Raw genomic sequence first — 22645 nt, 5'->3', positions numbered from 1 at the left:
GAACGGTCTAAACTGGTGCAATATAAGCAATTAATTTGTTTATTGCAGGGCATTTATACATATTGACTTGATAGAGAAATCTGTATTTTTGATAAAGTCCAAATTTTTACAATCTGCTCGGTAATCATTAAGAAGTAATGGACTGTCAACTTTTTCTTTTTAATTTATTTATATACAAAAATATATATATACATATATTTATAAATGGTAAAGGCATAATTTTTTCTGAACTATATAACATTACAATTTATCTCCATAAAAGCATTTTAAATTACAAATTAAGCAATATTTAAACAAAAATATACAACACAACTGTATCTCCAGTATTAAAAATATCAGTTTTCCTTAATTCATGCAGTGAGCACATTCGGAAATCTAATAGGACGTTATTAGGATAGTATTCCATTGGTAGTCACACTTGTGAAATACTATATTCTTCATGAGGATGTACAGCCGTCTGTGTCGATGTAGGGATCAGGAGATCACTGGGGAGGGGTCATTCTTCACATGCCTGGAAATATTAAATAGCTTGTCAGTCAAAGCGGTCAACAGACATGACTTGTATGAACAGTAGCCATGCAATCTACCTTCATGTGTGAGTTGATTTATTTAGAATACATATATGTTTCTTAATTCATTTACTTTCACACACGAAGGTAGATTAATACATATATATATCTCATCATTTTGTGGATGTCCTATTTGTCACTGTGAACTTATAGGTGTCATGTGTAGAGAGCAGGATTGCTGTCTATACCTATGCATACAGTTCCACTCATACGAACCCTTTCTATAAAATATTACATTTATTCCACTGTAACTTCGGAATTCTCAAGCTACTATAGGCCAAGGCTTAACATTAAAAGCCACAGCTGCTACCTGTGTTACTGCAGAGCCAAGTTTATATGAAAAGGGAAATGCTTCTTTAATTGGGTCTTAAATAGGTTTAACGTTTGTTAATCTGTGGTTTAGTCACAGTTTTAAATTAACAGTTGAAACATTGACATACATTATATTTTGCATAAATGGCAAGTAGGATACAATACAGAGTTTTTTGAGGGAATGATATCAGAGATCAGTCACTAACCAAATCCTCTTAACCCCTTAAGGACACATGACGTGTGTGACATGTCATGATTCCCTTTTATTCCAGAAGTTTGGTCCTTAAGGGGTTAAGGTTATGGCCTTAATGTTCAGTATAGGGGGGAAACTGGCTGTGCACCTGCAGATATCGCTATTTTTAACAGCACTGAAATTATCCATTGCGTGAAAAGTTCTGTTTAGAACACTGTATACTCACTTTCTAAGGTTCTGTCAAGGTCAGCAATGAAATCTTCCAGCTCTTTTGTGTCTCCCAATTTAGCTGTAAACAGAGTCAAATTGTAAATTTGCAGATAAAACATGCATTTAAAACTATACTGCCTATACCAAACTCTATGAAATACATAAGGTGACTAATATACTAGTTTCCACTGTAGGGGCCAAGAACGACTAATCCCAGTATTTGTTCATTTATCATCATTCAATGCTTCATGGGTAAACTTGTCTGTTGTGAGAATTCTTGTATGTCCTTATACCAGCCCTAACCGACTTAAACCTTTCATCAATTTCCTACAATGTTGCCGGTTACTTGTGCACCCCTAACTGCAAAGAGAGGACATTTAAATAAATAACTCCACTGATGCCTTATATACTGTAATCTCCATGATGCTCTTGACCTTCCACTATTCCACTTCCACTTGACCTTCCACCATTAACCCAATTATTTTATACAGAAAGATGTAAGGAAGTATGTGAATGTCCTACCTTTTCTGGGGTTCTCCATTGGAGAAGACAATACTGGTGAAGAGAGTGTTGGGGAGTTCAGTTTTTCATCACTGAAGCTTAAGCTGTTTCTACAAAGAGAATCTGCACCTAGAAAAAATAAATAAATTTTTTTATAAATAAATAATATGGCTATTGAGGTTCCAGAGGACATTTTCAATATAGTTCAGAATATACTATGCATACCACAACATGCAACACAAGAAACAGAAATACCACCATTCACAGCATTGGTGTCCCCTAAATTATAGCCCATTAAGAGTTTATGCAAGATTACAAATTCCACACAGAGCGCAATTTTTCCACCATTCCCAACCCACAATGGATATTGACAGCCAACTGTTTATTAATTTATGGTATATAATTAATAGCTTTGTCCTGTTGTAAATTGTTGAACTTTCACACACTTAACACCTTGAGTTATTTACTAATAACCTGCAAGGCCACTTTTGATCTTGTTTTTGGTGTTCACCAACGTGACGTCTGAAACGAGAAGCCCTGCAGCAGATTGTATTACAGGCCTAGCACTCCAGAAAACTAATCTCCTATGAATAACCAGAGAGCAATAGCCAAATCTGGCACTCTGATCCCCATGACTGAAGCGCATTTGTGTATGCTTTTTGGAGACTTCATTTTTCAATTTTGAAGTTGTAGACTGCTGCAGGTCCTGAGAAACAGGCTTTAGAATAGCAAGGAGATCTGCGAAAAATGTCAATGGCCTTTGGCATATTGGAGTGGCCTCTACATGTGCGAACAATTCTAAAATCTACAGTCCCAAGGTTCCCAGCAACGCCCATATGATTATATAGCTAAAACAATCAAGAAATAAAAAGAATTCGCACCAGGCCCAAGTGGTGCATTTGAACAAATCTGTTTTAAAGCTGTGCTACTGTTTTATATTACAATTCATTCTCTTATTGCATTAGCAAGCCGCATTATGATTTATATTCAGGGGTAATGGGGACCTGCTATGCATTGAAAGATCAGGTTTTAAATTCTAACCTAATGAATCTTCTAACATTACGAGCAAACAAAGAAGCCATTTATGCAGCAGAGAGGCCCACGGCATAACAGCTCACATTTTTTTTTTTTTATAGGTGACATCCTGAAAGCTCTTTACGTATTCTAAAAACGGCACCATCGATTTTATACAGTCACAGATTTACTTCTGATCATAAAAACCAGCACTGAGTGATTTGACCGCAGTCTGAAAATTAAGGGTGGAATCGGGATCTGTAAACTACTAGAGTAGCATTAGTGGGGCCTGCATTTAAATGCATTCAGCAATTCCATAGATTGCATTCTTAGCTATTAAGAAGGGGATACACATTTTGCTTTTTCAGTTCTAAATTCATGGATTTGAAATGTATTAGAGACTAAAAGTATACATATTGGATGTAAAATCGATCACATTAAATAGAACAATAGATACAGTAATTAAAGTCCTAGTCTATATATAAAAAGGTCTGTAAGGGGCCAAATTAATCAAATAATAGAACATTTGTTTGTACTTGGTTGTAGTCAAAACCAGCCTGAAGTCTGCAGCCATAGACCAGGCATCTCATAGTCAATTTACCTGGGGGCCACTGCCAAATCATAGTCTATATTTGTGCCTGTATATCCACTATGATAGAATAGCTTCCTGGGGTCAGTGTATTCTTTTTAGAAATATACCATGGTAGATTTTAACTAACCAACTGGTCATTCTATTTTGCATTCAACCTCATGATGGCCCTTTATTGGCAATAGCCTTTGACTTCTTTAGTTAAGTGTTCCCCAACCCAATCCTCAAGGACCACCAAACGTCCAGGTTTTGCCAGTATCTCCACTGGAATAAAACAGGGAAATACACAAGTCCTGGATTATCAGTGGGCCATGAGGACTGGGCTGGGGAACACAGAGTTAAAAGACAAAAGCATTAAAGCAACAGACTCAAAATTTAATTGCGCACCCAGATTTTTTTTATTGTTTTGCTCCCTTCTGCTTGAACTTAAAATGCAAAAAACTGCTCGGCAGTGAAATGTCCAGTTATTTTTAGTCCTCTTAAATTAAGGTGTTATAACTTTTACAGGGTTTATGAATTATATTAAATGTATTCCTGACCCTATAGTGTTAAAAACACCATCTAGCCCCTTTAATATAGTAATATCTTACTTTACTCCAATCTGCTGCTACTGGCTCTGCCTCATTGGCTGACATCCTCAAAAGTGGTGATCTCAGCCTATCACAATGATTTCCTATAGGAAATAATTGGATTGGCTGAGATTGTCAAGGAGGCAGATCAGCGGTAGAGCCAGCACAAGCTAAACATGGACCTCGCCAATCAGCATCTTATAGAGATGCATAGAATCAATACATCTCTATGAGAAAAGTTCAGCATTTCCATGCAGAGGATGGAGACACAGAATGGCAGTGCTGCACACTGCAGTACCACCTGAGAAAGCACCTCTAGCAGCCATCTGAAGAGGCCACTGGAGGTATCCCTAGGCTGAAAACAGTGTTAATTGCAAAAAAAGCATGCGGGGAATTGCATTCACCAGGACATATACAATAAGATGTAGTTCTGGTGACTATAGTGTCCCTTTAAATAAGAGAACCCTGCTTGTACCCATATTACTTTTAACTTGTTGGGAAAACAAATTCATCCATCTGTATATAGTTTTCACCTCCAGTATTTGGAATCCTACAGGTAGACAATGAGTATAGTGATATGGTCAATAATATATTGTGAATTAGGCACGGAGTAGACTGTGGTGAGATGTTGTGATAGTTCAGACATAATATAGTATGCATGTTTGTGTTACAAATACAGAGGCTAAATATAACTAAACCACAGAAGCAACGTTATACTTTACAACAGCAAAGAGATTTCCTGTAATTTTCAGGAGCCAGAGGAGTGGAAGCTTCAAACTACTTGTGAAACTCTAACCTTGACATGAAATTAAGCTACTGTCTATAAGTGAAATCTACACGCGCTGAATTTATGGGTTAGCGAAGTGACTACAGGATACACATTAATATATTACGTGTGTAGGCACTCTATAATATGTCAAGTGACCGCATTCTGTGGTAGTCTGTCATATATTGCTCTATAGCTATGCAGCACTGCCTGCAGCCAGCCTCTCATACATTGTGCACACAGCCATACCTCCCAAGTGCCCCTATTTAGGAGGGACAGTCACTATTCGTGGCCCACATCTAGTTGTTCCTTTTTTCTAGGATCTTCATATTGTTGCTGTGTCTGAGTTAATACCAGCTCCACAGCAGTAATACAATTTAGAACAATAACAATGTATCTGAATTTTAAGCACATTTTAGTTACATAAATCGCTCTTAGTAAGTCACCTAAACTTTGCCTCTGGCCACACCCCTTAAAATTAAAAGTCTTTCCCACTTTGGGGAATACACACTATACATCCCACAATACAGCTCTTATTAAAGGGACCTCATTCCCTCAACTACATGGGGAGAGGGAATTTTAACTAAAATAAACGTTTGCATATTGGATTCCTCTCTGTATGCCATTAGTACATCTTTAAATTCTAATTGTTGTCCAGATCTTCGCCTTTCAGAATTTCAGTCTTGGGTCTAGCAAATATCACAATATTTAACATGCAACGGAAGTGCCTTTTCCTTGGCATGGAATTAGTAAAAGCTGTAAGCGTCAGAAAATGTATTGTATAACCTGCAGAATACGCGTTTATTTTCCTAGTCAAGATGGCGGAAAAGTGAAGTGAAAAATGCATCCAATAAACAGAAAAAATATCATGGCTGGAGTTCAGGCAAGCATTAAAAGCAATACAGATATTGGAAATACCACAGTATATTTTCAACCTTAACACACTAATCTCTAGTACCTGCTGAGATATAGATATAGATATAGATATATATATACACACACACACGCACACATAAATAAAATAGCTTACGGCCTTTTAATCCATAACAGAAGGGTGGCTGACTGAAGGATAAGCATGGGCCAACATAAAGTCAGATGAATACAGAAAGATATATTTTCAAATGAACTGTTTAAGAGAGCATTTGTTATAAGGCAGTCTAATTACAGCGGTAGAGGAAAATAAATCGGACTTCCTATTGCAAATTAAATGTGGCTTTGATTTTCGATATGTACACGTCAAACGAGTTATGGCAGAACATCAATGAATGCTTGGAAGGCGCACACACATTTCCTGCTTTAAATTACTGTAGCGAGACACCAGAACATGATATGTCTAATTACAAACTGCACCGTTACGCCAGTCATACATACACATACACATACACAGTAATAGCTTGCACTCCAAGAAGACTTTTGTAGTGCCCGGTGCTGGTTGTGGCAAAGGTAGATATGGGTGTAGAAACAATCGCACTCCTGGGACTTGGTTGAAGTAGTAAAATGTAGCTTTTATTTATTCCATGTAACATCTGTTACCTGTCCTGATGAAAGCTCCATGTTGGAGCTGAAACATTGCTATTTTATAGGAATAAATAAAAGCACATGTCTAAGTAACTCACATTGACCGCATAATCTGTATTACTATATACTTCGAACATGTTTGACTAGCCTGTGACCTAGCTACTTAACCAAAAATGTGTGCAGTAATCTTATATGCCTTGTATTAGTTATTGTATGTATTTTACCATTCTTATTACTGCTGTTAGGGCATGGCAAGAGCACATGTTAAATATTTGCACCACAAAAAAAAAAAAAAAAGAATTTAAAAAATAAATAAAAAAAATCTAACACTGAGATATGCCAAACAAATTATTTGTAACAGTTAGAACACAGTGTGCAAAAAAAAATAAATAAATAAATAAATAAATATATATATATATATACACACACACACATACAAGCTTTTGCATTTTCTAAATCTTATTTTATTTTTAAATTTTGGTGTCAACTTGCCACTCTTGCTTTGAACAAACACCCAAAATTGTCAGATTCTCACCCAAAACAGTAATTCTCCATGTAACCAGTAACAGGAGAATTTGTTTATTCAATGCACAATACTGTGATATCACAATGTCATTAGCACAGTGTGTTTCTGGCTACATTCAAGACACACTGAGAGCACACACTCATTTTAGGGTGAATACCACAACTAAATCCCCCCCTTTTCTAATCATTGATATGTATCAATTGACTAATAAAGTACTAAGTAAGCAGCAATTGAAGGGAATTGTATTAAAGTGTTGCTACTTGGTTCATTATATAGTCTATGTTGGATTCATTTGCAAGAAATTAACCGACCTGAACGTCATACTGCTAAAAGTAGGCGTTTTAATTACATTTACGAAAGTCTTTAGAGAATAGTCTGAGGACATTTTCAGAGACTTTGCCAGTGGGTAGATCAAACCACATGTGCAAACAAAGTTTCCAAACCAAAGTGTATTCTTAAAGTGTTTGAGCAACATACCACTTTTATTTAAAGGGACCACAGCCCAACAGAAAGCCAAACTCCCCATTATTGGTCATTTACTTTTCCTATGTCCTCACTAAAACTGTGCCATGTGTTCTTAACTATTTCTAGATCACTTTTATAAACACATTCAAAATTATGAAGGAATTTAACCATCACTTTTCAGAATACTTTGATAAATATTGCCAATGATTTTGTCTAGTTATCCTTCCCATGATGCCTAGCATGGACAGAGGTGGCCACAGGCTTGTGTAGAATCATGGGAGTTGTAGTTCAATACCTCATCTAGTTGATTTTGTAAGCATTAAACAATTAAAAGTCTTCTTGAAACATTATATCCATTAAGTTCTTTATTTCTAAATGAGCGATTAGATCAGAACTTGTCATACTTGGCCACCAAATAACTGCAGTAACTAGACACTGGCTGATTCTACACATCATTCACATAATCTAATTGGATATTAGGCAGCCCTGTAGGAAAAATACAGTGGAATATCTACAGGGCCAGTGGCTGGTTAATACCTCAATGTCCAGCTGTTTCGTACAGCTTCCTATCACTCTATTTAGAAGCCAGGGACATTCCTTTCATCAAGTTTAGTGCGTGTGTTGGATGCTATAGATACATGTGATACAGAAGTAATTTATTAGAGGGGTTGCTTTATGGGTAATGGGTACCAAATCAATGCTGCGTGACGATATTTGTTATTGGCATTACTTGTCATATGGATATATGGTAAGATAATGATGGGATGAATCTCAGATGTTATCTGTTTAATTCCTTCACAGCACACTCTACAGGTCATATATGCCATGTAAATCAACACTTTAGTCCATGACACGCAAGATTATAAAGCTTACTTTCTGAGTCGCTGATGCCACTGTCACTGATGCTAGCACTGCTCCTTCTCTTCATAGTTTGGAGATGTTCATCATATCGAAAGCGTCTCTTGTTGAAAGGAGAAGAGAAATCTGCTATCACAGCATCAAATTCACAAAGCACCTCATTCAAATCGTCATCTTCAATAAAAGCCGCTAATAACACAAGAAATCAGGAGAAAAAAAATGGTACATTTAAATAAGGGAACAAAATACTGCCACCAGTTTGAAAGACACATGCAAAAAAACATTTCTGTAACACCAGGGAAAAAGGAATATTTATACACACGCTCGTGACAAAACAATATATAGCAAATCTTTTAAGATAGTGTCTGTAAAATATTTAATATAAATATTACACAAATCCTGTCTTAATAGAAGCAGGCATCTTCAATACCAGAAAGATGACATCACTACCAGACTAGGCTGTCTACTAAATTTATAATTATGTCTACACTCCACTGGCCAAACTCTTTTTTAAAGGCACAAGAGATCCAATAAATGACAGTCTACATCATTTCGAGTTTAATTGTGTGTAAAAAGGACCTATTTTTTTTAAAGTAATCAATACCAAGTTTAGTATTACCACTTTTTACAGAACTCGTTTACTTTGTTGAATTATTTTTTTTTTCTTACTCTTTTGGATCGGTTTTAAGTGTCTTTTGTGATTATATATAGGAATTCTAGCAACTGCCTTAGTTTGATAACTGCAACAAAATTGTGTGGATTGTTAAAGCACCATCCCTGCAGCAAAAGGTATATTGTCAGTGTCTCTCTCTCTGAGTTCACAATAAGAAGATAAGTATTAGTAATAATGAGATAAAAAATTGCCAACTCAGTCATTCAGAGACTATAGTGCAAATACACAGTACGACATAGCAAACAGATATAGTCCAAAGACACAGTACGACATAGCAAACAGACTACTAGACACGAAACCACTCTTAAATGCAAAACTGTCAGGGGGTAACTTAAAATTAGCCATTAAATAATATATATCAGAATTCTGTTTTAATTACCCTGCATTTACGGGCAAATGGTATTTAAAAAAAAAAAAAAAAAAAAAAAAAAAAAATCACAAGTAAGGAAAACTACCCAATTCTATTTTAGTGTATTTGTAACAAATCATCAACAAGTGGAAACTTTTGCAACAGATTATTCAGAAAAAAAAAAAAAAAAAAAAAAAAGTCACAGCTTCTATAATGTGGGCAGACATTAAACCACTATGAGTCACCTTCTGCTCCGGTGACTGTAATACATAGGTGACACACACATTCACTAGCTGTTCAAGACCCCAAAGGAAAGTTTTTAAACTTTCCGTAAAATGATAAGAGCCTGTAAACCCTCACTATAAAGTGATACCCTCAGAAATCTCTTTCACCAAACAAGTCGTTCACAAGAGAGCATTAGCAGAGGTTAAAGAACAAAAGACAGAGAAAGACAAAGCTCTTATAACAAAACCTCTCCATATTACTGGAGCTCTGCTCAATAGACATCAATGCCATGTTAACCACTGCAAATGCTCCCCTAGTCTCTGAACAGGGAGCAGATGCTCAGTTAAAAAAAAAAAACAAAAAAAACTATCCCAAGGCAATCCACAGTAATTGTAGATGATGCTAGTGTAGTGTACCTATAATCTTCATTTTACCACCCTCTTATAGTAATTACACTCCCAATGTTATAATGCACTAACCCACCTCCCAGGGTGCAGGAGATGCACATCATAGCACAGAATTAGGACCTTAGTTTTATTTGGAGAGGTCGAACACACAGAATGAACGTATGTTTATACATAATAATCAGACACTTCTGGACTGTCCCTACCTCGTCCTGGACATTACCAATTATCTGCCATGATGTGGACTTCGTTCATTTTGATATATTGGTCCAGATTTTATAAGGAGCTTGAAAGACACGCGAAGTTCGCATCTTGGACATCTATTTAACACGAGGTGTGTGGGGAGTCCGGCAGCCCAGCCAGCAGCAATGACTTTAATGACAATATAGCCCCCATCATTAGCCTCCAGTATCAGGCAGGTAAAGGGTGTCATTGGATTAGCACTGCTTTAGCTGGGTGTCCTGTGTGACTCTCCATGACTGCACTTACTAATAGCCTGAGAGCGCTCACTTACCTCTCCGAGCTGACTTCACTTTAGGAGACTTCATGGTTCCAAACCGAGAATGAGAAAATCCTCGCGAGTTAAATGATCCAAAGTATTCCACGAACGGAACGTGCGCACCTCAAGTTACCCACTGCAGCCCGGTCAGCTACTACAGCGCTTTTTATGGAGCTGGGTGACGTCACGGCGGGGAGGCGCTCCCCGGGCCAGAGAAAGTTCCATTCAGTGTTGTGACTGCAGCCCCTCGTGTTGTGGCACAGACGCACGTACACAGCTAGAGGGGGCTAACATGACAGACATTGGCCGTGCTTTACAAAGTCTGTCATTGCTAACAGGTGGCAAAACTGTTCAAAAAAAGAGAGTGATTGGGGTTTTGAGTGTTTGACTGTAATCATAGTGTTTTGTAAGCAAGTGCTACAAATACTCGACTAAAATCCACAGGCAGGGATTTCTATCCGAGCTGTGGCAGTATCTCTATCTGTCCCTCTGTTTTTTAAGAGTTCCCATGATTAACTGTTAAAATGTACTGGTAGTATCATTCACTGCATGATATAGTGCTATAAAAACTGATAAATAAATGGACACTCCAAACACCATAACCACATCATTACAATGCACTGCCACTGTAGTGCTTATGATATTAGGAGTGCCCTCATACTACCCACCAGTGTAAGTAGTCAAACCGACTACCTGGGGTGCGCTGCGTGCTGTTTCCTGACATTACCCTCCTGGGCTGAGAGCTAGAAGTTTCTGGAGGTAGTAGTGAAGGCGGTGAGAAGCGCTGGTGGACCAAAGCCAGCTCATTGACTAAGAGCATCAGCTGGTCCCTCGATGAGCCAAGCCCTGCACAGCCAGATCCAGGGCACTTATGACACCATAGGCACTACAGTATGCTCTAGTGCAGCGGTGCCCAAAAGGTAGATCCCCAGATGTTTTAAATGTACAGCTTCCATTATGCTTTGCCATTCTACAGGCATTAAAGTGACATGCAAAGCATCATGGGAGTTGTACTTCTACAACAATAGGGGGTCTACCTTTAGGACACCCTTGCTCTATTGGTTATGGAGATTGGAGTGTTCCTTTCTTAACTGGATACAAATTAAAAAAAAAAAAGATTCCCGTATGTTTAAAAATATTCTGAAATAAAGCCACTTGAGATGCTTCTACGCACTATGGTCACATTCATATTATGCACAGAATACAGCAGGAATTCAGCGCTAATCAGCACACAATATATGCAGAATGGGCATATTATGGCATTTATAGCCGTAAATCATAAGGATTTTTCACTAAACAATAACATTTGATGCATTAAAAACAGATTTCCAATGCTGTTACGGAACATTTTGGAGTTAACTTATAGTCACAGCTTGGCTGTTTTAGCCTAAACTTTGCAATTCAGTTTTTGGTGAATAAACCCCAAGAGTCTAATTTACTAAGTGCGCCTCTGAAGTACACAATGTGCATGTAATAGCTGAAATAAACTGGAAAACATGATTTGGGTATTTACTCGTTTACTAAAGGAGGTTAAGATGCGCATACAGAGTTTGGCCTGAAATTTTGTTTTGAATTCCTTTCTAGATAATTCTGTGTCTACTAAAAACCAAAATATAGAATTTGGCCAGCAAACCTCTGGCGTAGTCCTGAGCTGTTAGTTCAGATGAATGCATCTTATTTACTGCCTTTTGAAGAAATTACACCTCAAACTGATTCAAGTTTGTGTCACACTGAATTATTCCAGAGGCAGGATCCAGTAACCTGGAAATTTAATTCCTGAACCTTTGCAAAACTAGCCCCAAAGGCACACAGTCTGCATAAGCTGTAAAGCAAGTACAGTGTTAAAATGCTGCTCCTGGAAACTCTAATACCCAACAGGGAGCCAGGGCTGGCATTATTCCTGCACCCAATATGCTGATTGAAGACCTGGCCTTCCACCCTGGGCTATTTATTGGGGGTTTAAACTATGAATTCATTGTTGGCCACTTCTTCTGTCAGTTGTCACCTTACCTCCACCATGCTAATACTCAGTTACTTTGGGAGGCATTTGAATGCATATCTGCAAAGGAAATTGTATTGCAATCTGAAAAGTGAATTTATTTTTACTACTTATATAGGGCAATATAGTTTAAAATTAGACATATATATATATATATATATATATATATATATATATTTATATATAAATTAAATATGATTACAATCGGTACAGCGTTATCTAGTCCCTGCCAATGCTGAGCTAAATAACTATCTTTTTCTAGTAAAATGTGCCACCATGTTAGTGAAGAAAATTTGGGCACATACAGATTGTATTAGGCAAATTATATTACATATCCATACAACGTTTCGGCTCCCACAGAAGCCTTTCTCAGGACTGGTATGAACTTCTATTAAACCTAAAGTAGGAAAGTTAATAAGCAGCATCGCTATTGGGAGAACTGTCTACTAAATAGTGTTACGAATGTAGAAACACACCACATTACATTAGGGTGTGCACCCAGAGAAAATTCCATTAATTGAAAATTTCCATTATGCAGAAGGGAATTGGCACCTAGGATCCACACAATGGACACCTGTAGGACATATTTAAAGGCTCTAATTAAGCTAATTGGGTTTAATCTTGTTAATATCCTGTCTTCTTGGCACGTAACAGAGTTTTAACCTTTAAGTGATGCTTCCATGGTTAGTCAGGAAAAAACAAATTTTTCCTCTAGGGACAACCAGGTGTATGCAGAGATAGTCGTGGTATTATAACCATTCACATGTATGGTATATTGCAGCTTTCGACTCTGCTGTGTAAAGTAGTGGGGGTTAGCAGGTGTAGTGTAGTGAGGCCTGCAGTGTGTATGTCTGAGGGGTGAAGTATGTGTGTGTGTGTGTGTGTGTGTGTGTGAGGGGTGCAGGGTGTGTGTGTGTGTGTGTGTGGTGCAGGGTGTGTGTATCTGTTTTTTGAGGGGTACAGGGAGTGTGAGGGATGCAGGGTGTAAGTGGTGCAGTGTGTTTGGGATTGTGAGGGGTGCAGGGTGTGTGGGGTGTAGTGTGTGTGTTTGTGAGCGGTACAGTGTGTGAGGGATACAGTTTGTAAGGGGTGCAGTGTGCGTGATTGTGAGGGGTGCAGTGTTTGTGGTTGTGAGAGGTGCAGTGTGTGAGGTATACCGTGTGTGGGGGGTGCAGTGTTTGTGATTGCTAGGGGTGCAGTGTGTGAAGGGTACAGTGTGTGGGGGTGCAGTGTGTGTGATTGTGAGGGGTGTAGTGTGTGTGTGTGATTGTGAGGGGTGCAGTGTGTGTAGTGTGAAATGCCCCATTGCCCCCTTCCCTGGATCCACCACTGGACCAGCGGCGGAACTACCGACTGCACCGGGACCCGCACGCTGGGGGGCCCATGGGATGGCCCATGCACTTAGGGCCACCCGATGGGTATCATTAAATAGGGGCCCGGACAGGCGCCACTGCTCTCTAAGAGATATACACACATATTAAAAAAAATAATAATAATAAAAATAAATAAATAATTTATTTTAATATTTATTTATTTTTATTATATAATATATTATCACCATTAAAGTCCTGTCTAAGATATTACTCATCTTCCTCCACCAGCTCTTTGATGTCTGGTTCCCCTAGTTTATCAGGAGATCCCTGATAGATGAACATGTTTTCTTTTCATGTTCGTTGACTCATTTTGCCTGATGGGCAAAATACACACTGAAGTCAAAAACAGCTCATGTTATTTACATCCTGGAGGTAAATTTGGCACTTCTGCATATGTTTTTATTTATTTATTTTTTGGTTTTTGGTGGACTTTACAAAAAGGGTGAATTAACGTATCTGTTTAATGATCTCAATGAGTGCTATATTGCTAGTCTTTTTATAAGAATTCCTGTTTTTAGAAGGAATTATTCTGCCCGAGATGAGCTTGGCGTAATGAGTCTAGCACACTCTTGTGAAACACCACTAACCAGGAGGCCTAAGAGGAGACAGGGTAACAATGTAGCTGAGTGACTGCTATGGGGCTTATCTTTATTAGAATGGAATAAGGCAAAATAAGTAGTTGGTATTCCAGGAAAACACAAGGACGTAGTTGAGGTCACTAGCCAGGTTTGGTACGCTGTGAGTCTACAATTATACACATTGGTAAAGTAACTGTCACTTTAAGGAGTACAGGAATGTCTGAGTGGTGATCCTGTGCTGAAATGGGATTTAAATATGGAGGGGAAGTTAGTCATGACCAACAGTGACTTGTCATTGTCTGGTCCAACCCCCTCGTTCACTCTTTAAATACTGGAGCTTTATTGGACACTCGCACCCTGGCTGCTCTGAGAATGATGTCACTGACGTCTACCACTGCACTGGCATAGTAGAGGACGCAGATGGACCCACATGACTCCAGGGTTTATGTTGTGGCCTGGGACCACACAGGGAGCAACATAGCAGGCATAGATTCTATTGTCAGAACGGATGAGGACCGCAGGGAAAAGGGGTCTGACCGTGATAATAAGTGCATTGCTGTGCATGACTTTGTCTTTGTTCAGGAGCGCCCCTCTATTAATATAGGAGTGTGTGTCTCTCTGTGTATGTGTGCATGGTTTTTATTTCATCTTTTTAGGGAATTGGCTGTGGAATCTGGTCTGACTTGAAAAGTGATTGACAAAAACCCAAGAGACTACAACCATAGCTTCAAAATGTAGTGGTTATGGTACTAGGAGTGTCCCATTCAGCAGTCAGTGTAACCTCAAATGAGCAAGCCACTTTCTCAATCTAGCAAGGACTATTAATAAATAACTTTGTTTCACAGGAAAAAGGCTAATTTAAACTTTTAATAATGGAAAAAGGAGAACTATCAGAGTTTTCTGAAAGAAAATATTTAATAATGTTTATTTTGACACTTGTAGCCTGTGGTGACATGACGTATTTAATTTCTTGAAGAGAATCTTTCACAAGACTTTTTCCCATTGTGCATAGCTATGCAATTTCCTTAAAAACTTTATTTTTTCCCTTTTATTTGCTGAAATGTGTCACTATGCTTTAAGGTCAGCATTAACAACACAACCATTGGGCTTTTGGAAAATGGAAAGAAGACTTTATTAAACAATACCACCCTCCAAGGTCATTCGGTCAAGCATGGGAGCAATGCTGCTGCCAATGAAGCTGATGTAGATCACTGATGCCCAATGCCAATGCTTGCTTTACCTGTAAGTGAATTATATTAGAAACATGACGTGGGGATCAAATGTTCTCCTACTAACAATGGTAGGTAAAGAATAAAGTAGCAGAGATCTGTGCCTCTTGTGCACAGGTCTCAATCGTACTTGCCGTCTCAAGCTCTGTGATTCCTAGCAATGGTGTGGACAATGCTCACCTCCACAATTATTGAATATACAACAGCCGGAGAGAAAGTGATTTGCTTGAGGGCCGGAACAACAGATTTTCTGATTATTTTCAATCAAGGGGTAAAGGAATGTAAACTCACTAAGCTGGATGGAGATCAAATAGATAATTGTAGGGTGTGGGGGCAATGGCTGTGAATGTGAAAGAATCATTTTAATGGGATGTGATGAGAAATGTAAAGAGAATGGTAAAATGGGTAAAAAGGAGGGAACACATCATGAGCAGTAGAGTCAAATGAAACACATCTTGGAAGATATGACCTATAATGTCCTTAAATTAATAGAAGAACAATGTCACTGTAGTACACCCATTGATTTCACATACAACACAGTTTTCATACAGTGCCTTGACAACTGGAAATTTTGATTGGGATAAATGTTCCATAAAAAAAGAAATTCCCAACAGTAAAACAAAAAGTGCAAAAAAACTATCTCTGTCATATATCTGACTTCACATGTCACCATTTTCCCATTTCAGACCACCACCTGCTTTCCTTAATCTCAATGTATTGGCGAAACCCATTTCTCCTCCATCTTGCCCCCACACCTGTAGAAATCTGCACTCTGTAGATCCTTTCCAATTCAGCATCTCCTCCCTCACACGTCAAATATAACCTGGCCCAATCTTGCTACATTCTATTACAACAACACTCTGCACTAGACAATCTTCCTCCACCCCTACTGCACAAATCAGAATGCAGTTAGTTACAGCCCTGGCACTCTGAGCAAATGTGAAAATGCTCCTGCACTTGTCTGGAGGAAATCTCGCTCTAAACCTGATTTAATCTACTATAAATGTATTCTCCCTTTACACAATTCAGCCTTTTATTTAGCCAAGCAATCATATTGCCCTCCAACCCAAAATGATTTTTCTCTACTTTAAACTCTGTCCTCTACCTACCTGCACCACCCTCCTCATCTGACTAGCGGTCAGGATCTTGCAGACCATTTCTTTAAAAAAGTCTTGTATTGGGTGGTAACAGGGGAACACACACAGTGTGGTAGCATCTGTAATTTAATTAATATTCTTCCTCCCAGCGCATGAAGATGAAGTTTGTTTTTATTGTTCTCTGCACCCCTCACTAACTACTGGCTTGACCCGATCCCTCTCCAATACCTTTTAAGTCTTCTACTCTCACTCCTGCACTTACTCACATCTTCAACCTATCCCTTTCTACTAGTTCATTCCCAACCTTTGCAAATGTCACTGTCATACTCAAGAAACCCTCCCTTAACCCTAACATTCCTGTAAGCTACCGCCCCATGTTATTATTCCACTAACAACAAAACTCCCAGTTAAAGTAGTTTACAACCACCTAACTCTTTTCCTGTCCTTCAACTCCTTGCTTGACTCCCTGAAATCTGGCTTCTGTCCCCAATACTCAACTGAAACTGTCCTCCCCAATGTTACTAGCCACCACTTTTCTGCTAAAACTAATGGCCACTAATCTATCTTACTTGACCTCTCAGCAACACAGCTGACCATCCCTTCCTCCTACAGCTCTCTTGGGCTCTGTGACACTGCACTCTTTCTTGGATTCATTCTTATCTTTATAACAAGTCCTTTTGTGTGTCATTTGCTGGAAACATTTTTTCTTAAATGCATCTGTCAATTGGAGTACTTCATAGCTTTGTCTTGGGTTCTCTACTCTTCTCCAGTTATACTTCCTCACTGGGTAAACGTATCAACAGATATGGCTGCAAATATCACCTTTATGTAGATGATGTTCAAATATACCTCTCTTCCCTGATCTCTCTATTCCTCTGACATTTCTCATATCAGTGACTGCTTATCTGTAATTTCTTCCTGGATGGCCTCTCACCACCTAAAGATCCATATGTCAAAGACTGAGCTCCTTCTAATTGCCCATGTAGCTCTTTGACTTCTGACTTCTCTATCACTGTTGAAGGCATCCCTATTTCTCCATCACCTGCATCAGAGTTACACTTGACTTCAATCTATCTTTCATCAACAACATCCAATCACTTTCTTTATACTGACACAGCCACCTACACATTGTCCATTTCTGAGCGCTGGCACCACTAAGCAACTCATCCACTAACTTGTTATTTCTGATCTCAACTATTGCATTAATCTACTAACAGGCCTTTCTCTCCTGCTCTCTTCCCTGTACCCCATCCAGTCCATCCTAAATGCTTCTCTCGGGCTAATCCACCCGTTGCTCTGTATCTGCTACAGTACTCTGTTGTAACAGATACAGAGCAATGAGTGGGTTAGTCTCCCCATTGACAGCAGAATTTCAAAATTCTCACCTGTATCTACAAAACTATTACTGACATTGTTCCCCACTACATGTCCTCACTAATCAACAAATATACTCTAGCACGAACAGTGACCTACTCCTTGCATCTTTTGTTATCACCTCTTCCACAGTAGACTGCAGGCCTCTTGTGAGGTATAACCCTCTGGAGCACATTTCCCCATAATGTCAGACTTGCCCTTAATCTTCCAACGACTAACTGCTCCCTAAAGAAAATTTTGTTCAGGGAAGCCAACCACTCAACTCAGTAACTAATGCATTCCACTTATTAAATAAATGGCCTCATGTTAGTTACTCTATATTATCCTCATACCACCTTTGCAGTCACCACCTCCTATCCATCTAGATTGTAAATTCCCACAGTTATAGGGCAGTCAAATCCTGCTGTATTTGTTAATTTGTCAAATTTTGTATTGTCTCTTAGATGCTTTGTACCTTTGTCTTTTTACGTGTATCAATGTGTACCCATGGACAGCGCTGTGGAATGTGTTGGCAGTTTATAAATAAAAATAGTAATAATAATGTACTAAAATTGGACTATTGAGAGATTATACATGCCAGAGTGCATAATCTCTCCCGTGATGGTGGCTGGAAGTGCAACTCCTGTTAATCTCAGCCAGACCATAACATATCCTGGTATTGCTGCATGTTTGAAGGAACTAAGCCTAAACCTAAAGGAGAAATGGCATGTAATATAAATATGCATATTACTGAAGTACGAATTAGAGAAAAATAATAAAATCTTGGGTTTATTAAACCGTGTTTAAAGTGGAACAATCGCTTCTAAAAAAATATTACTATGTTTACTGGATGGTCAAAACAGCTGGGGCAATTTTAGAACCAAAAACCAAAAGCAAAAACATACTTCCTTGCATTCCCTGCAATTCCATATTCTCTGTAACAAAGTTGTCACTTGATGCCTCTGTGCTTGTGTTAGCTCAGGCAGATATGGAGAAATTCAACATCAGCAATAAATGCTTTCTCCAGCAGTGCCTTACACGTATGTGAGTTCCTAGAGACCTGCAGGGCTTAACCAATGTATTATTATTATTATTGCCATTCATATAGAGCCAACTTATTCTGCAGCACCTTACATTGTTATAAAGGGGGGATATAACAACAAATTACAGATTGTTACAGGCACAATAGGTTGATTAGGACCCTGCCCCAAAGAGCTTGCAATCTAGAGATTGTCTGGTGCAACTCAAAACTCTCCTTAGAATTTTTATAAAAGACTTGCACAACCAATAGCTTACTTTTTCATAGCTCTTTGGTTGTGCTTAAATATCTCAAGTGGCATCTTCAAAACCACCCAGCATTTGTTCTACTGGTTCGTTATTTGTTTATTATCGAGTGATTTATTATTGTCTGTCTTTTTAGATACAACATACACAATGCAAGCAACTCATAAATTAAAAATAAATGTAAACATTATAGAAATACATGAAATTGTATAAAAGGGTATCATATAATGTCATGCCGTACATTGGATTGATTGAACAATGATTACTTTATTAGTGGTGCACAGCTAAGCTACTGATTGCATAATGTCTAACTGCATAGACCTGAATCATTTGTTCTGTATGAGTCATTACTTCCTAGATCTCTTACTCTTATCTGACACACAGCTGATTGTGATCTTGTCAGTGAGATCCTATTACATACTATATATGGGTTTTTAAGACCCACATTTAAACCCGATGTCTAACCGTAAGTCACCATCCAAAAAATATATATTATTAGATTAGATTTATTAATTTCACACAGCCTGCCCTGTCAGCTCCAAATAAAACCTTTCTACCTCTTTAGCTACTGTATATGTCACATTGTGTGATTAATGCATATGCTTGGATACAGACTGATTACCTGACCAACTATTTTCCCTTCTGGCAACATTGCACATTTAACTTTTAATTTCCTTTAGACTAGGAATTTTAGGACCATCATGACGTCTGGTTACTGAATGCCAAACTTGATTTGTAATAGTTGCTTTGTCTGATGTGTTACCAATGCTTACCTGCTGTATGGCACGGCAATATTTGTTGGCATTTGATTAATAATAATATTAAAAATATATTAGATATATTTATACTACTGAAAATAGAACCATGTTCTGAAAAGGCAAACAAAGTGCATGTAATGCAAGTTATGTGTAATTTTTCAGTTAAATTATTTTGCTAATTTCTGAGCGTTTATACATGATTACTGCAATTCTGTTTTAATTCACTGTAATTTGGTGTTTCTGAATGAACTCCAAAATACAAAATTATAACCAGATGCTGATATTTGTGAAGAAATGGTAACATGAAAAGTATTGAATGCTCCTCGTAGGTGAATATTGTGGAGTGTCTATGCTCTACAATGCAATTATTATGTGTAGAGTTTTTGCATTTGGTGATAACTTTTAAATTTGCCTAGTTTAAATCATTATTTTGCCAATTTTGATTGAGGTATCAATGAATTATACATGACAAGCAGAATTAAGGCAAAACATCGACACAGAGATTAGGGATACCTCATGTTATGCTTAAATATGGGATTAATGACATATTGCTGGCATGTCTTGAAGCTTGGGTCCAGTGTGGCGACCACACTAGATTGGGTAGACTACAGTCTCCCAGTGGCAGTGTCTCTCCCTCTACAGGCATTGGCTGATGGGATTATAGATCTTATCTACAGCAATGCTGTGTTCCTATTTGATTTTCCCTGGCTTAGTTTCAAATATGATTATTTTGTTTTATTACTCTGTGTGTATATGAGTTTGCACTTAATGAGACAGGAAATTCAAATACCAATAACCAACTGTGGGGTTATTCCAGATGAGCTATTTTAAAGGGACACTATAGTCACCAAAACAACTTTAGCTTAATTAAGCAGTTTTGGTGTATAGATCATGCCCCTGCAGTCTCACTGTTCAATTGTCTGCCATTTAGGAGTTAAATCACTTTGTTTATGCAGCCATAGTCACACCTCCCTGCATGTGACTTACACAGCCTTCCTAAACACTTCCTGTAAAGTGAGAGCTAAAGTTTATACTTCCTTTATTGCACAGTCTGTTTAATTTAGAATTTCTTATCTCCTGCTCTGTTAATGGCCTTCTAAACCCTGCAAGAGTCTCCTGTGTATGATTAAAGTTCAATTTAGAGAGCAGGAGATAAAAACTTCTAAAGCAAGTTAACATCTGATTGAAAATGTACCCATTTTTTCATGTAGGATGTGTCCATCACAGCCAGGGGAGGTGTGGCTAGAGTTTTATTGACAGAAGAAAAGTGATTTAACTCCTACATGACAGAGAATTGAGCTGTAAGATTGCAGGGTCATAATCTATACCAGGGTGGCTGAAAGAACATTATAGGAGATGTAGTCCACAACATCTGGAGTGCCGAAGGTTGCCTACACCTGATCTATATACTCAAACTGCTTCATTAAGCCAAGTTGTTTTGATGACTATAGTGTCCCTTTAACCCTGATAGTAAATATGCATTATTATAGTATCCACATGCTAGTCATGTGGAAGTGGGATCAATGGTAAGAGAGTGACCTCGTTATTCTGCAAATTCAGGACACTGTATTTTGCTCTTTCTATACATTCTCATAAATACAGCCTTTTCTTTTAATTGTATTTTATTGAGTTTTACAAGAGAGAATTTCACGTCCCACGACAGAATGTCTAGTTAGTTTCCTAAAATAAATATAATTCCATGGTGTAAGAGAAGTCTAATAGTTGCCATTTACTTATATTTTATAGAAACATACAGAAATATTTTGCACGTGAATTTGCCAGTAAAATACAAGCTGTAAGTAAGTTTTTTTCCAGAAATGTCCAGTCTAGTCTCAAAAGCTAGCACTCTGTTTAGGTATACAAATACTGACTATCCTGTTGCTCCCCATTTAAACATGGCTCGTTTAGCTAGTGGTTTGTGGGAGAGGAGGCATTCTTATGCTATTTGCTCATGACTCCATGGCTCACATTCTGCATCTATTCCCCCGCAGTATAATGTCAGCCGCCCAGTTTAGCCTGTGAGTATTGTAGACAGCAGGGGACGATCACAGACTAATAGCCTCCTGGGAGAGAGTTTAGAACAAGTTATAATTACTTGAAAGTATCATCTGACCCAAAGACTCATGATTGCAAGTGTCTCCATTATTGTCCTTTTACATTTGGCACATGGCACTGAGCGGCATGAGACAATGTGCTGGCTCAGTCATTTAATATATGTAAAACAAACAAAGAAAACGTGCCTGTGATCACAGCTTTATTAGCAATTTATATTGTTTTGTTTAAAGATACACTTGAAGCACCATTACGATGCCTGGAAGCCTGACACCTCCAAGTTTTAGCACAGTTTGAAACTTACCTGGGTCCTGCGAGGCATCTGCATTGCTTCCGGTCTTTTTGAGATGTTGATGTAGGCATTCATTCATTGGCTGAGAAGGCCAAAATCAGGGAGGGCACCCAGTGGAACCTAGGTAAATGTCAAATGGTGCTAAATCAGTTTGAACATTATGCAATGACTGTGCTTTTGCACTCCTGATACCATTGAAACACTATTGTGGGCTGCAGTGGTTATGGTGCTTCAAGTAAAATTGTTGCAAAAAATAATTCATAAATATTCATCATATTCTATACCAAGAAATGTAATCACCAAATAAGGACAGGGCTGGATAGCAAACAGCTCTGCATCTGTGGTCTGACTGCAAATCATCATGGGGGTTCTCAGTTGCATGGGGGAGCT

General features: G+C 38.2%; 1 protein-coding gene across 1 annotated transcript; it reads right to left on the bottom strand.

Moving 5' to 3' along the window:
- Window positions 1-222: 222 nt before the first annotated feature.
- RGCC (regulator of cell cycle) lies at window positions 223-10395 on the bottom strand. Its single transcript, XM_063444704.1, has 5 exons — window positions 10256-10395; window positions 8106-8279; window positions 1807-1914; window positions 1301-1363; window positions 223-511 (listed from the first exon to the last, which is right to left on the bottom strand). Exons 1-5 carry the CDS (start codon window positions 10287-10289, stop codon window positions 504-506), a joined length of 387 nt encoding a protein of 128 aa, XP_063300774.1. The 5' UTR covers window positions 10290-10395; the 3' UTR covers window positions 223-503.
- Window positions 10396-22645: the final 12250 nt, after the last annotated feature.

The sequence above is a fragment of the Pelobates fuscus genome, chromosome 1 (assembly GCF_036172605.1).
Source record: "Pelobates fuscus isolate aPelFus1 chromosome 1, aPelFus1.pri, whole genome shotgun sequence".
Lineage (NCBI taxonomy): Eukaryota > Metazoa > Chordata > Amphibia > Anura > Pelobatidae > Pelobates > Pelobates fuscus.
Note: the sequence above shows the minus strand (reverse complement) of the source record. Positions and strands in the feature narration are given on the sequence as shown.